Source organism: Schistocerca gregaria, chromosome 4, assembly GCF_023897955.1.
Source record: "Schistocerca gregaria isolate iqSchGreg1 chromosome 4, iqSchGreg1.2, whole genome shotgun sequence".
In the NCBI taxonomy this organism is placed as follows: domain Eukaryota; kingdom Metazoa; phylum Arthropoda; class Insecta; order Orthoptera; family Acrididae; genus Schistocerca; species Schistocerca gregaria.
In genome coordinates, this window is record NC_064923.1 from 448899498 (window position 1) to 448914042 (window position 14545).

At 41.1% G+C, this 14545-nt stretch overlaps 1 protein-coding gene across 1 annotated transcript in view; it reads left to right on the forward strand.

The window, feature by feature from the left end:
- The window catches only part of LOC126365855 (facilitated trehalose transporter Tret1-like), a 117952-nt gene that overhangs the window by 54432 nt on the left and 48975 nt on the right, over positions 1-14545 (forward strand). Inside the window, exon 3 of the mRNA XM_050008518.1 lies at positions 2504-2851. Within this exon, the coding sequence (XP_049864475.1) occupies positions 2504-2851 (348 nt within the window). The remainder of the gene's footprint in view (positions 1-2503; positions 2852-14545) is intronic.

The window sequence follows — 14545 nt, forward strand, 5'->3', positions numbered from 1 at the left end:
CTTACGGGAATGCAGCCGGGTGACGCCATCGACAAGTGCCCATATTTCGATAGAAGCACAGCCTGTCATTTTCAAGGCAAAACTGCAGCAAGTAAGGGCTGTGCAAGCGAACTTAAAACCTCGGTTTTCACATAAACGCCGTAGTGGTAAAACACACACACACACACACACACACACACACACACACACACACACGCATACACACACTGTAAACACTAGCGCCATCGCAAACTCAAAGACGACCGACGTAATAAATTACCAATAGTGAAATCAATAATCATTTGGTGAGGTAGCATAAACTTTGTCCCTCTCTTTTTTGCTTTTTGCTTTTTTTACAAGTGAGAGAGTAGGATTCCATGCAGAATTCAAAGAAAATTTTTATGGTTACTTTCTAATTTAATTGCAACAACTTCCTTATTAACACTATCCCAGTAGGTGTAAGTGCAAGCCAGAATCAGCGTGTTGTTATATACCGCAGGATTACCCTTGTCAACTCTCCAGTGGCGGATTGGCTCGACTGCAGTAAACATGTGTGCTGCATATGCTCAGTACAGCGGTCGCACGTAGTCCTGATAGTCTGACCAATATATGATGCGCCACAACTGCAAGGAATTCGGTATACACCCGCCTTACGCATACCAAGATCATCCTTTACGGGCCCTAAAAGGACCCTGATCTTATATGTTGGTCAAAAAAACATACTTCATGTCATATTTCCACAAAAAAGGACCAATCCTGTTCGAAATGCTCCTTGCGTAAAGCGAAATGGGTGTAGAGTTTTGTGCCACCTCGGTATTATCTGCAGTCAGCCGGTGCACCATTGGTCGATAGCGCTACGCACGTCTGATCCGTCTTTCACTAAACCATTCTGATGAAAAGTGATTTCGAGATGGGCTAACTCAGCTGATAGAATCTCAGGGTCTGAGATTATATGGGCCCTGTGAACCAAGATACGAAGTATACCTACACATTGAGTCGGGTGGTGACAACTATCAGCCGGCAGATACAAATCAGTGTGAGCAGGCTTCCTACAAACGGCGTGTCCCAACGTGCCAGCTAACCAACGCATCAAGGGAGAGAAGGCGATCAACCTTTTCCACCTCCATAGTGAAACGAATATTCGTATGGATCGTCTCAGGTATTCTAAAAAGTCGTTAAAATCCTCACAGTCATGAGGCCACTCAACATAATTATCGTCAACATACCTGAAATACATGCAGGTTTCATAGCCGCCAACTCCAACGCAAGTTCCTCGACGTTTTTGACCAACATATAAGATCAGTGTACTTTTAGGGTCCGTAAAGGATGATCTTGGTTTGCGTAAAGCGGATGTGTACCGTATTCCTTGCAGTTGGTCAGACTATCAGGGCTGTGGAGGACCGGTGTATTGAGCGTAAGCGACTGACACGTTTACGACATTCGAACAAATTCACCATGTCTTGATACCGGTCATCCTATGGAATGTAACAACACGCAGATTCTGGCATGCACTTCCACCTATTGGGATAGTGTTATTAAGAAAACTAAATTAGCAAGTAACTTTATAAGTAGAGACATTGGGTTTTGTTTGAATTCTGCATGGACTCCTGCTCTCTCACTTGTTAAAAAAACAGAGAGATAGAGTTTATGTTACCTCAGCCATTAGTTATCAATTACACTAACAGTAATTTATTATGTCGGCCGTATTTGGTTTGTGGTAGCGCTAGTGTTTACAATGTGTGCGTTATCTTTACGGATTTACTGTGAAAACCGAGGTTTCAAATTCGCATACACAGCACTTATTGCTGCAGTTTTGCCTTGAAAATGACAGGTTGTGCTCGTTTGGAAATACGAGCGCTTGTCATCGACGTCACCCGCCTGCATTCTCGTAGGCTATGTGAACAGATAAACACGATGTGCGACTTACACAGATTTTATTTATCCAGAAGATTTTTTTCATTAATTTTTTTGTGTCTTCTGCACAATATCTGTAAATTGCAAGTCATGTTTATCTGTGTTTGCGACAGTCAGTTGTCACCTGAAAATGGCATGCGAAGCCGAAAGCTGGTTCGTGAGAAAACAAATAAAAATTTGTAGAGCATTGGGAATTGTTTTCCTTTTGAATAGTATTATCGTGTGCTGCCAAACATCAGCGGAAAATTCAGTTAAAACGAGATATCATTTGTTATTATTTGCCCTTTTTAAAATGACAGTGTTCAAGGAAAATTCTTTTTCATTGCTAATTTTCGTGGGACGGTAATGTTGAAGACGATGGTCCAGGTGGTGAGGCGGTGAGGGGGGGTGAGGGGGGCTAACATCTAATTGCATTTAGGGGAAGTGGTCTCAGAAAGGTTGGAAACCACTGTTCTAGGACCAGTTCCCTCTTTTGTACCAGATCCTTTGCCTCGGACTGATTGTGCAGGCTATTTACCTGGTCCGGTGACCAGTGGCACGGTCCACGGACTTGGGTAACCACCAGATTTTGGCAGCTGGACGTTTCAACTGACGTGGCGGACGCCGGCAGGTGCTGCTGAACGTGGGCACGCTGTACTGCTACGCGGTGGGCGCGTACGTGTCGTTCGCGACGCTGGCGTGGGCGTGCCTGGCGCCGCCGCTCGCGTTCGCCGCCTCCTTCCTCTGGATGCCCGAGTCGCCCTACTTCCTGGCCATGCGCGGCCGCGACGCCGAAGCCGAGCGGTCGCTGATGCGCCTGCGCGGCGCCGACGACCCCAAGGCCGTCGAGCAGGAGATGAAGCGCGTGCTGCAGACCGTGGAGGAGCACAAGTCCTCCTCCGTGGCGCCCACCCTCATCTTCACGGACCCCACACACCGCAGAGCGCTCACCTACTCCATCTGCTTCATCCTGTTACAGGTAAGCGAGCCACAGTATTCTGCAAACTCTTCAACCATTTTCCATACGTGCCAGTATTGCAGAGATGGTGTCGCAATTTCTACTAACGAAAGAAAGTAGTTTCATGTTCCATGGATCATTCTGCACAATAAATGTGGAACGAGCCATTTTACCTCAGCATCGCAAATTAATTTGTATGTATGACTACAGGCTTAGCATTTCTAAGTTATTTTTAAGTAAAAGAGATATAAAGATGTCATTTGGTAGTGCTTACCCACCACCTTTTAGACATTACAATAATAGAATTTCTTCTACAGAATAGAAGGAGCACTCAAGGACAAACTTTCTCAGTTTATGTTCAAACTTTACTTTGTTGTCTGTCAGACATTTTATCAGTGGCTAAGTAATGAAGTAAGACATCGAAGAAATTCAGAGGAGGGTTGCTGGAGTTGTTATCGGTAGGTTCGAACAACACGTAACTGTTATGGAGATGGCTCGGGAGCTGAAATGGGATTCCCTCAGGGAAGGCGGTGTTCTTTTCGGGAAATACCATTGACAAAATTTAGAGGCTGAATGCCAAACTATTCTGCTCCCAACAACATGCATTGCGCCTAAGAACCACGAAGATAAGATACGAGAAATTAGGGCTCATACGCAGGCGTATAGACGTTTTTCCATCGCTCCATTTGCGAGTGGAACAGGAGGGGATGTGACAAGTAGCGGTACAGGGTTCGCTCCACAACGCATCTTAAGGTGGCTTGCAGACTACCTATGTAGATGTGGATGTAGATATAGATGCAGATGTAGAAGCGACCTAAATAAAATCTTTTTGTAGCATCTTGCTCTACTTTTTGTATTAAAGGGAACCTTGATGTGGAATACGAATTCCTTCTGGTGTTGTAAACATGTACATCATTATTCCTTTCAAACTGTTGTGTATTATTTACAACAAACTTCATGACGAAACAAATTCCTCATTCCTCAAATAGATGTCTACAAGATGATCCTTGATGAATACCACATATTATCATTATTCTCAAAGCACGTTTTTGAGCAATAAAGACTTTCTTTCTTAAAGACGAGTTACCACAGAACATTATTCCATATGAAAATCTGCAAAATATGGCGACGAACTGAATTGTCTCTCCCCAAGATTTGCAATGATTCTAAGTGCAAACTTGGCTGAACTAAATTGTTTTAGGAATTACAGTATATAAACTTTCCGATTTAAATTCTCATCAATACGGACACCTAAGAATTTTGAAGTTTCCACCCTGTTTATTATTTCCTCACCATGTGTTACACTTATCATTTGTGTAGTACCCCTACATGTGCACAGCAGAATATGTTGTGGGTGCGATCATTCGCAGAAAACGTCAGTGAAAGTGCCAACAACTTTGTGTACCGTTTCTTCGGTTTCTGTATTCACGCTTGGATTGAATACTAGTGTCTCCAAGAAGAACTAATACTGCTCGTCCTGTATTGGGCGGAAGGTCGTTTACATATATGAGGAACTACAGCGGATCTAAGACTGAGCAGTGGGGAACCCCATACATGATTTCTCTCCAGAGGAATGTCCCCCGGACTACGTAGGTTGAATTACGAAGTGCAACTTTCTGCATTCTTTTGATTAGATACGAAATCCATCGGTTGAGTTTTAGATAAGTAATGAGGAATCCCCCACCCCTCTCAAGAACCATGGACCCTGCCGTTGGTGGGGAGGCCTGCATGCCTCAGCAATACAGACAGCCGTACCGCAGGTGCAACCACAACGGAGGGGTATCTGTTGAGAGGCCAGACAAACGTGTGGTTCCTGAAGAGGGGCAGCAGCCTTTTCAGTGGTTGCAGGGGCAACAGTCTGGATGATTGACCGATATGGCCTTGTAACAATAACCAAAACGACCTTGCTGTGCTGATGCTACGAACGGCTGAAAGCAAGGGGAAACTACAGCCGTAATTTTTACGGAGGGCATGCAGCTTTACTGTATGGTTAAATGATGATGGCGTCCTCTTGGGTAAAATATTCCGGAGGTAAAATAGCCCCCCCATTCGGATCTCCGGGTAGGGACTACTCAAGAAGACGTCGTTATCAGGAGAAAGAAAACTGGCGTTCTACGGATCGGAGCGTGGAATGTCAGATCCTTTAATCGGGCAGGTAGGTTAGAAAATTTAAAAAGGGAAATGGATAGGTTAAAGTTAGATATAGTGGAAATTAGTGCAGTTCCGTGGCAGGAGGAACAAGACTTCTGGTCAGGTGAATATAGGATTATAAATACAAAATCAAATAGGGGTAATGCAGGAGTAGGTTCAATAATGAATAAAAAATAAGAGTGCGGGTAAGCTATTACAAGCAGCATAGTGAAGGCATTATTGAGGCCAAGATAGACACGAAGCCCACACCTACTACAGTAGTACAAGTTTATATGCCAACTAGCTCTGCAAATGACAAAAAAATTGATGAAATGTATGATGAGATAAAAGAAATTATTCAGATAGTGAATGGAGACGAAAATTTAATAGTCATGGGTGACTATAATTCAAGAGTAGGAAAAGGGAGAGAAGGAAACGTAGTAGGTGAATATGGACTGGGTGTAAGAAATTAAAGAGAAAGCCGCCTGGTAGAATTTTGCACAGAGCATAACTTAATCATAGCTAACACTTGCTTCAAGAATCATGAAAGAAGGTTTTATACACGGAAGAAGCTTGGAGATACTAAAAGGTATCAGATAGATTATATAATGGTAAGACAGAGATTTAGGAACCAGGTTTTAAATTGTAAGGCATTTCCAGGGGGAGATGTGGACTCTGACCACAATTTATTGGTTATGAACTGTAGATTAAAACTGAAGAAACTGCAAAAAGGTGGGAATTTAAGGAGATGGGCCTTGATAAACTGACTATACAAGAGGTTGTACAGAGTTTCAGGGAGAGCATAACGGAACAATTGACAGGAATGGGGGAAATAAATACAGTAGAAGAAGAATGGGTAGCCTTGAGGGATGAAGTAGTGAAGGCAGCAGACGATCAAGTAGGTAAAAAGACGAGGGCTAGTAGAATACCTTGGGTAACAGAAGAAATATTGAATTTAATTGATGAAAGGAGAAAATATAAAAATGCAGTAAATGAAGCAGGCGAAAAGGAATACAAACGTCTCAAAAATGAGATCGACAGGAAGTGCAAAATGGCTAAGCAGGGATGGCTAGAGGACAAATGTAAGGATGTAGAGGTTTATCTCACTAGGGGCGAGATAGATACTGCCTAAAGAAATATTAAAGAGATATTTGGAGAAAAGAGAGCCACTTGCATGAATTTCAAGAGCTCAGATGGAAACCCAGTTCTAAGCAAAGAAGGGAAAGCAGAAAGGTGGAAGGAGTATATAGAGGGTCTATGCAAGGCGATGTACTTGAGGACAATATTATGAAAATGGAAGTGGAAGTAGATGAAGATGTTACGGGAGATATGATACTGCGTGAAGAGTTATAGGAGTTCTAAGTTATAGGAGACTGATGACCTCAGAAGTTAAGTCCCATAGTGCTCAGAGCCATTGGAACCATTTTAACTGAAAAAGGAAACAAACGTTTCTATGTGCAGATATATTTACTGATGAAATATGAAGTTGAATTTATAATTTTAATCCGGTATTTATAATTGAAACTTTACTATGGGGAAGAAGGAAACTGAGTTTGGTTGCTTAGCCCCAGCAATATCAACACGTTTTCCATAAGGCGCATTACCAAGGGGAGGTGGGGGGAGGAGGTACTTTATGCGCAAACTAAACAAGTTAAAAAAGCTAAATTCATTAATTGTTTTTTAATTATATTAACAGTAGACATTTTAAAGAGGCACTCATGTTTAAGAATAATCCAGAACTTGAAAATATCTTAGCTATATAGACGCATTTTCATAACATGTACTATCAACTTGGGGTTACTTTATTTTTAAAAATGCAACTTTCGTTAATTGTTGTTGACTTTTATTTACAACCTACTTTTTCAAGATATACTCATGTTTGAAGTAATATCCTGATCTGGAAAATATTGAATACGACATTCATTGTGTAAAGTGACATCACTATTAAGACTTAATTTTTTGTATTAAGTTTAACTGAAAATTATTAAACATGTATTGAATCTGATAGAATAATTCATTAAAAACGACAATTTTTTTTCAGAATTTTAAAACATAAAACGCTGACTAAATTACAACATTTCCATAAGGTGGGTTTAAAGTAACACCCCCCCCCCCCCTTTTGGTACTGCGATGGTTAATACTAAGCTGTCTCATATGTTTGTTGATTTTTACCATTTTCAGTAGAGCATTTTTCTGCTTTTCTTAACACAAGGAAAAACTTTATATTTTACAACATATGATTGCTTTAGACCTAATATATGATCATAAAAGGTTTAATCTTTCCTCCTTACTGTCCAGCATCTCTTCTTTTTCCTAGTCTTTATGCTGTATCTTCACGGGTTCGGCATCTTAATTTCTGGATTAGGCAATGTTAGCATTAGAGGGTGGCTGCATGCCCTTCATGTCGCCACCCACATCCTTCAAATTCCACCTGGGCCAACTGTGATTTTTCCATAATCTTCCCACTTATCATTCTAAGGATTTAGAGGTCTGAGAGCTGTCCACTCTGCAAAAGGTGAACCGCACAAATTCGTTTACCCTTCCCTGCTGTAGGCTCATAAGTGGGGCGAAGATAAAACTATGGCTACAACCTCCAGCAGACTGCTCCAATTTAGGAAAAGACCAAACAGTTCATATCCATTCACAGTCGAAAATATAGGCTCTCCAAGGTGGACGACACTATTATTCTTCTACTAACACTGTTTTTTTTTTTTAGGTAGGCTTTCAGTTGAGAATGGGTTATAGTTGCTTGATGGTTTCATCATACAACATCTACTTATATTTATAGTTAGCTTCCAGGTGCTCTGCCAAGTTGTTGTTTCCATTTTCTGACAATATCTCGACCCGGCCGTCTTTTTTAGGTACTGCGAGTTCTGCTGTTACGTATACTCACTGCTAGGACTCCAACGCGTCTACTGTTGGTCTCACAACTGTCTAACGTAACAGTCGCGACTCTCAGTTTCGTTTTTGTTAGCACCGGCGATAGCAGCGCCCCAAGCGGCCAGTAAACAACACCTCTGAATACGACGAGTGCGAGTACTAATGTTTATATTGATTTGTAACACAGCTCTTACAAAAGAGAGTGTATGTAGTTCTATAAAAATCTCCATACGTAAAAAATTACACCACATTTGCAATTTCTTAGTGTCCTAAGGAACTGGGAAATACAAAACCGTGCACTAAAGGACAGTTTATTCAATATTCTCTTCTAACATACAGACATTTACTGAATAATGTCGTTTTTCTTTAATAACAAAAAGTTGCTAGTAAACACCAGGACACCTCACTTTCTACGGAAAGACGGCGTATATCGACTCAACAAAACAGAGTTTCGTTCGCTACATTTTCGGCCAAAGCAGTGAATGTGTAACGAAAATGGAAATGAGCGTTTGGCGTCATTGCCCGGGAGGCCCCTAGCGAGGCATGTCCGGCCGCCTTGGTGCAGATCTTATTACATTCGACGTCACATTGGGTGACCTGCGCTCCAGATGTGGATGAAATGATGATGAAGACAGCACTACACCCAGTCCCTGAGTGGAGAAAATCCCCGACCCAGCCGGGAATCGAACCCGGGCCTGTAGGACGGCAGTCCGTCACGCTGATCATTTTTTTTAAAATTTTGTTCGGTGTTGTTCGTTTTGTTTGGTCTGGACGGACGTCACATGTCATTCGTTCAAGTTGATCGTTGATTCTTTTACTCAGTTCTATTATCACAGAGGACAATCGGCCCTCAGCTATCGGGGCGGAGCAATGTGGAACGAAGGAAACCTATATGGAACGTAATAGCTACATTATTTAACGTATCAAATAAGCCACCACAACTGTAGCTTAAGAGAAAACCACATAAACCTAATAGTAAACCGCCATAAGCAATAACTGTTTCCCGACACAGGAGAAGCAAATTCCACAATTGTTAATAAATCTGAGCCGCAAGCCTCAAGAATCTCCAATACATTCACTTTTGAAACAAAAATAATTACATATTCAAAAATATTCCTAGATTAGAAAGTGGAGTGAAATGTAAGAATGGGAGAATCGTTGGCCTCCTTAAAGATGTTTTAAGAATCAGAGAAAGTGCCTATGATAATAACAACAGACAGCAACATAAATATATGCTTCCCATGCATGAGATGTCTTTGCATTCTCTTGTTCTCAACAGAATAAGCTGCAAATATAGACATATTCGAAAGTATTTCTTCATGAATGAGCTGTAGCGTATGTCACTGAATCAGTGTGATTCGGCTGTGTTTACATGTATTTCACAATAATTCATGACTCGTGGTAACTTACCAACACGTGGAGAGCAAAAATATAACAACTATTCCGTTAATTAAGCAAAAAATAATTAAAAGCAAACATTATCCTTAAGACACATTAACTGTCTGCTTTCTCGCACCTTGGAGCGCTAGTGTCGCTCCAGCTGTCAAAAGGTAACAACTTTCGCACCAGAGTGTCGTGACTGTATTTATTAGACGGTCGTCTCACGCTGCTATTAATGGACGAGTTCGATTCCGGGGGCCCACTACACCCTTAGATGGTTTTTTTTTTTTTTTTTTTTTTTTCAGAGTTCGCACTGGTATTCCGTAATACGCAAAGTCTCTCGGCCGATATGGCATCCTTTCAGCTAAGATAAAAAGTATTGTTTGTAATTTTACAGACGATCTAGGTCTCCGAAAGCCGGGTGAGTATCACTTTCCATCAACACCACATAGATCGAAAGGCCGAACAACTGCAAGAATCTGAAGTTGTGACATCTACGAGAAGCGGCGAAAGTCGACAGATGTCTTATACTGTATCGACAATGTGTTGCGTATAAAAACATGTTGTGCTATGTGATCGTTACGAGATTGTTATTTAAGAGCACAGAAATCATATTGTGTGCATGAGTTTATCGCAACATAATATACAGTTACGCAGTTTCATCTTCATTGTGGTCGTAAAATGTTGCGTACCAAAAGGCAATGGAAATTATATGGCAGAAAACAAGGTTCAAGTGTTCAAGTTTCCTAAAGACGATGTAATGTCTTTATTTTCGAACCATAAATAATAAATCTGTTATCTTCTGTGGATAAGCACCATCATTTTAAACTGAAATAAATGAATGTGTTACTAAAAGAAAGAGCTAGACATTGTGTAAGATTTTTGTCTTTTGTATACATTTAAATCATTTGCTCTTTTCAATTCATTCGTACTTATTTCCATTCTTATTGAGTCTGAGATAATTCGGAAGACTTGTTTTTCATCTACGACAACTTTTACTCTTTGATTTTCGTTTGTAGTTATGGAGTTATCTATATCTGTGAATATGAAAGGCCTGAAGCAGGCTTTGGGCGTAGATATGATCTCAACCATTCAGTTTTTGCAATTACGTGATCTTCCTGGTTATGTTCGATGTCGTGAGTGCTGGGAAAATATACGCCTGAGAAGTGTGTGCTCGTCGTACTTAAGATTTCTTCATATGGAGGTGTACAATTAGATGAGGAACATGGTCTGAGAAATCGAAGCTGGCCTTGAGGGAAACCATGAAAAGAACATACTGTTGGTACTTGAGGTATACCGTGTGGTTTTGTGGGCCTGATTGTCGTGTGAGTGAACGTACCATTTTAGATTGGTATTCGTTTTGTACGAAAATTTGTGGGGAATATACACTGGAGAGCCAAGAAAACTGCTACAGCTGCCTAACATCGTGTAGGACTCCCACGAGTACGCAAAAGTACCACAATATGACATGGAATAGACTCGACGAATGTCTGAAGTTGTCCTGGAGGGAATTGACACCATGAATCTGCAGGGTTGTCTATAAATCAGTGAAGTACGCGGATCTTTTTCCGGCTGCAGCGATATCAGAGATATGACGTTTTACCAGATGCCTGATGTTCACGGTACACTAGTGAAATGGTCGTACGGAAAAATCTCGACTTCATCGCTATCTCGAAGATGCTGTGTCCCATCGCTTGTGCGTGGATTATAACACCACGTTTAAACTCGCTTAAATCTTGATAACCTGCCATTGTAGCAGCAGTAACCGGTCTAACAGCTGCGCCAGACGCTTGTTGTCTCATATAAGCGTTGCCGCCACAACACCGTATTCTGCCTGTTTACATATCTCTGTATTTGAATACGCATGCCTATGCCAGTTTCTGTGGTGCTTCAGTGTATAAAGTGTAGGGAACCTTTGGGGGACCAAGTGTTATCGTCGAAATCGATGAGGCAAGTACAAGAAGGGGGAAACTGCTGTAGGATTATGGGTTTTGGGGACTGTAATTTCAGCTCCAGAATGTAATAATGTACTTCCACCCGAACGAAGGAAGTTTCGTTGAAATGAATTGAAGATCATGTGGCAGAGGGTTCTTTATAATTCCCGATGGGCTTTCATGATACAGGGATTTGGGGAAAAGAGGTTTTGAGCATCTTTTCGTGAACCATGATAATGAATTCCGATATACATACCTGGGGCTTATACCAGTAGTGTAAAAGGCTATTGGTCAATCATACAATCTGTTGTAGGGAGGGAGAAAAGACGCATTTCGACACTACAGAGCCATTTAGATAAATATTCATGGAGGCGTAGTGTACCCGATACTTATTGCCCGTTTAAATGTTTTCTTAAAAGTCTGGGCACATGTACGCTGCAAAATTTGTTATTTCGAGGTGGTGTTGGGGTTGTAGGGTAAATGATAATGAAGGAAAAGTGTTGCTTTGGTTTTGGAGTTGTTAGAGTTGGTGCCTCATTCTTCAGTTTCTTATCTTACGTAATGTTTTATGTGGGTATTTATTTTATTATTTTAGTTCATTTGGTTGATGTGAGCTTCTGGATTTATATGTTTTTATGTATGTCTGTATGTGTGTTTTCTTGTGATATTGTCTTTCTTGTGTAATTGTATGTGAGCATGTGACTTTTGTTGACGTCTTTCAAGACTAACCTTTTTTTACGAATGAATTTGAGTACTGTAAGTTCAGTTTCTTTCATTTTTATGTTGTACTGAATTTATCTTTATCGTGTATTTCTTTGACGTACTATGTTGTTCTGCGTTAAGTTTGGATTCTCAACTGCAGTACGGAGTACAGTTTATACAGTTATTGCTTTTTTCCCCGTTTGCTAGAAGTAGTATTACTACGATATTTTCGAGTCCATACTAGTACTAGTCAACGCGAAAAGACCGACATACGTAAAATTCGTATCCCTTACTTCAGTTGATCTACATAAGTCAACTGAAGAATAGGATACCAGTGCTAGCAAACTCGAAAAAAGCTCTCTATGTAACGTTAGTATCATTTACTTCAGTTGACCTACGAAGGTAAGTATCCCGTTCTTCATTTGACCTATATAAGTGAACTCAAGAACAGGACACAAATTTTATATATGTCACTCCTTTCGTCTTCGTGTAGTTCAGCTGAGGTATAAGTTACAAATGTTACGTAAGTCGATTTCTTCGTTTTCGTTAGCATTAGTACCCCACACTTCAGTTGACCTATAATATAACGTATGTATTTTCACCTTCGCTAGTACTAGTATCTACCGAGGAACAGATTGCTAATAGTAACGGAGACGAAAAAAGCAACACTTGTAATATTTGTATCCCGTACTTCAGTTGACCTATATAGGTCAAGTGAAGAATATGATACTACTGCTAAAGAAAACGAAGTAATCGACGTATGTTAAATTTGTAGCCTGTATTGCAATTAACCTACACAGACCAACGAAAGTTCGGGATACAAGTTATACATATATCAACAGATATATTCCATGCTAACGTCTCATCATTTGAAAGGGGACGTATATTCAAAAGGAGTTTCATTAAACAAAATTCTAGTAACTGAAGTCGTTCTTGAAGCTGTGCTGATAATAGATTATTATATGAATACAACCGTTTGCGATGTGCATGCCTCAATATTTTTCTATAAAATTTTTATTTGGAAATACGTGGATTTTTGCTAAAGAACTACTGAACATTTAAAAGTGCCCCTAGATGTCCCTGACAGTTCATGCACACGAAAATAACGGATTTTTTTAAAGACATCACCAGCTTTGCAAATATGCTAGACGCGTTGCTTATGCTACGTATGAAATCAATCGCAGTCATGCTTTCGTAATTTTTTTTTTCACATTGTCACAAAAACAACTCTACCACGCAGGCGACGCACACAGTTCTCCACTGACGTTAGTTACATCTACATTTATACTCCGCAAGCGACCCAACGGTGTGTGGCGGAGGGCACTTTACGTGCCACTGTCATTACCTCCCTTTTCTGTTCCAGTCGCATATGGTTTGGGGGAAGAACGACTGTCTGAAAGCCTCCGTGCGCGCTCGAATCTCTCTAATTTTACATTCCTGATCTCCTCGGGAGGTATAAGTAGGGGGACGCAATATATTCGATACCTCATCCAGAAACGCACCCTCTCGAAACCTGGACAGCAAGCTACACCGCGATGCAGAGCGCCTCTCTTGCAGAGTCTGCCACTTGAGTTTGCTAAACATCTCTGTAGAGCTATCACGGTTACCAAATAACCTTGTGACGAAACGCGCCGCTCTTCTTTGGATCTTCTCTATCTCCTCTTTCAACCCGACCTGGTACGGATCCCACACTGATGAGCAATACTCAAATATAGGTGGAACGAGTGTTTTGTAAGCCACCTCCTTTGTTGATGGACTACATTTTCCAAGGACTCTCCCAATGAATCTCAACCTGATACCCGCCTTACCAACAATTAATTTTATATGATCATTCCACTTCAGATCGTTCCGCACGCATACTCCCAGATATTTTACAGAAGCAACTGCTGCCAGTGTTTGTTCCGCTATCATATAATCATACAATAAAGTATCCTTCTTTCTATGTATTCGCAATACATTACATTTGTCTATCCGTTGCAGATCTTCCTGCATTTCGCTACAATTTTCTAATGCTGCAACTTCTCTGTATACTACAGTGTCATCCGCGAAAAGCCGCGTGGAACTTCCGACACTATCTACTGGGTCATTTATATATATTGTGAAACGCAATGGTCCCATAACATTCCCCTGTGGCACGCCAGAGGTTACTTCAACGTCTGTAGACGTCTCTCCATTGATAACAACATGCTGTGTTCTGTTTGCTAAAAACTCTTCAATCCAGCCTCACAGCTGGTCTGATATTCCGTAGGCTCTTACTTTGTTTATCAGGCGACAGTGCGGAACTGTATCGAACGCCTTCCGGAAGTCAAGGAAAATGGCATCTACGTGGGAGCCTGTATCTAATATTTTCTGGGTCTCATGAACAAATAAAGCGAGTTGGGTCTCACACGATCGCTGTTTCCGGAATCCATGTTGATTCCTACAGAGTAGATTCTGGGTTTCCAGAAACGACATGATACGTCAGCAAAAAACATGTTCCACAATTCTACAACAGATCGACATCAGAGACATAGGTCTATAGTTCTGCGCATCTGCTCGGCGACCCTTCTTGAAGACTGGGACTACCTGTGGTCTTTTCCAATCATTTGGAACCTTGCGTTCCTCTAGAGACTTGCGGTACACGGCTGTTAGAAGGGGGGCAAGTTCTTTCGCGTACTCTGTGCAGAATCGAATTGGTATCCCGTCAGGT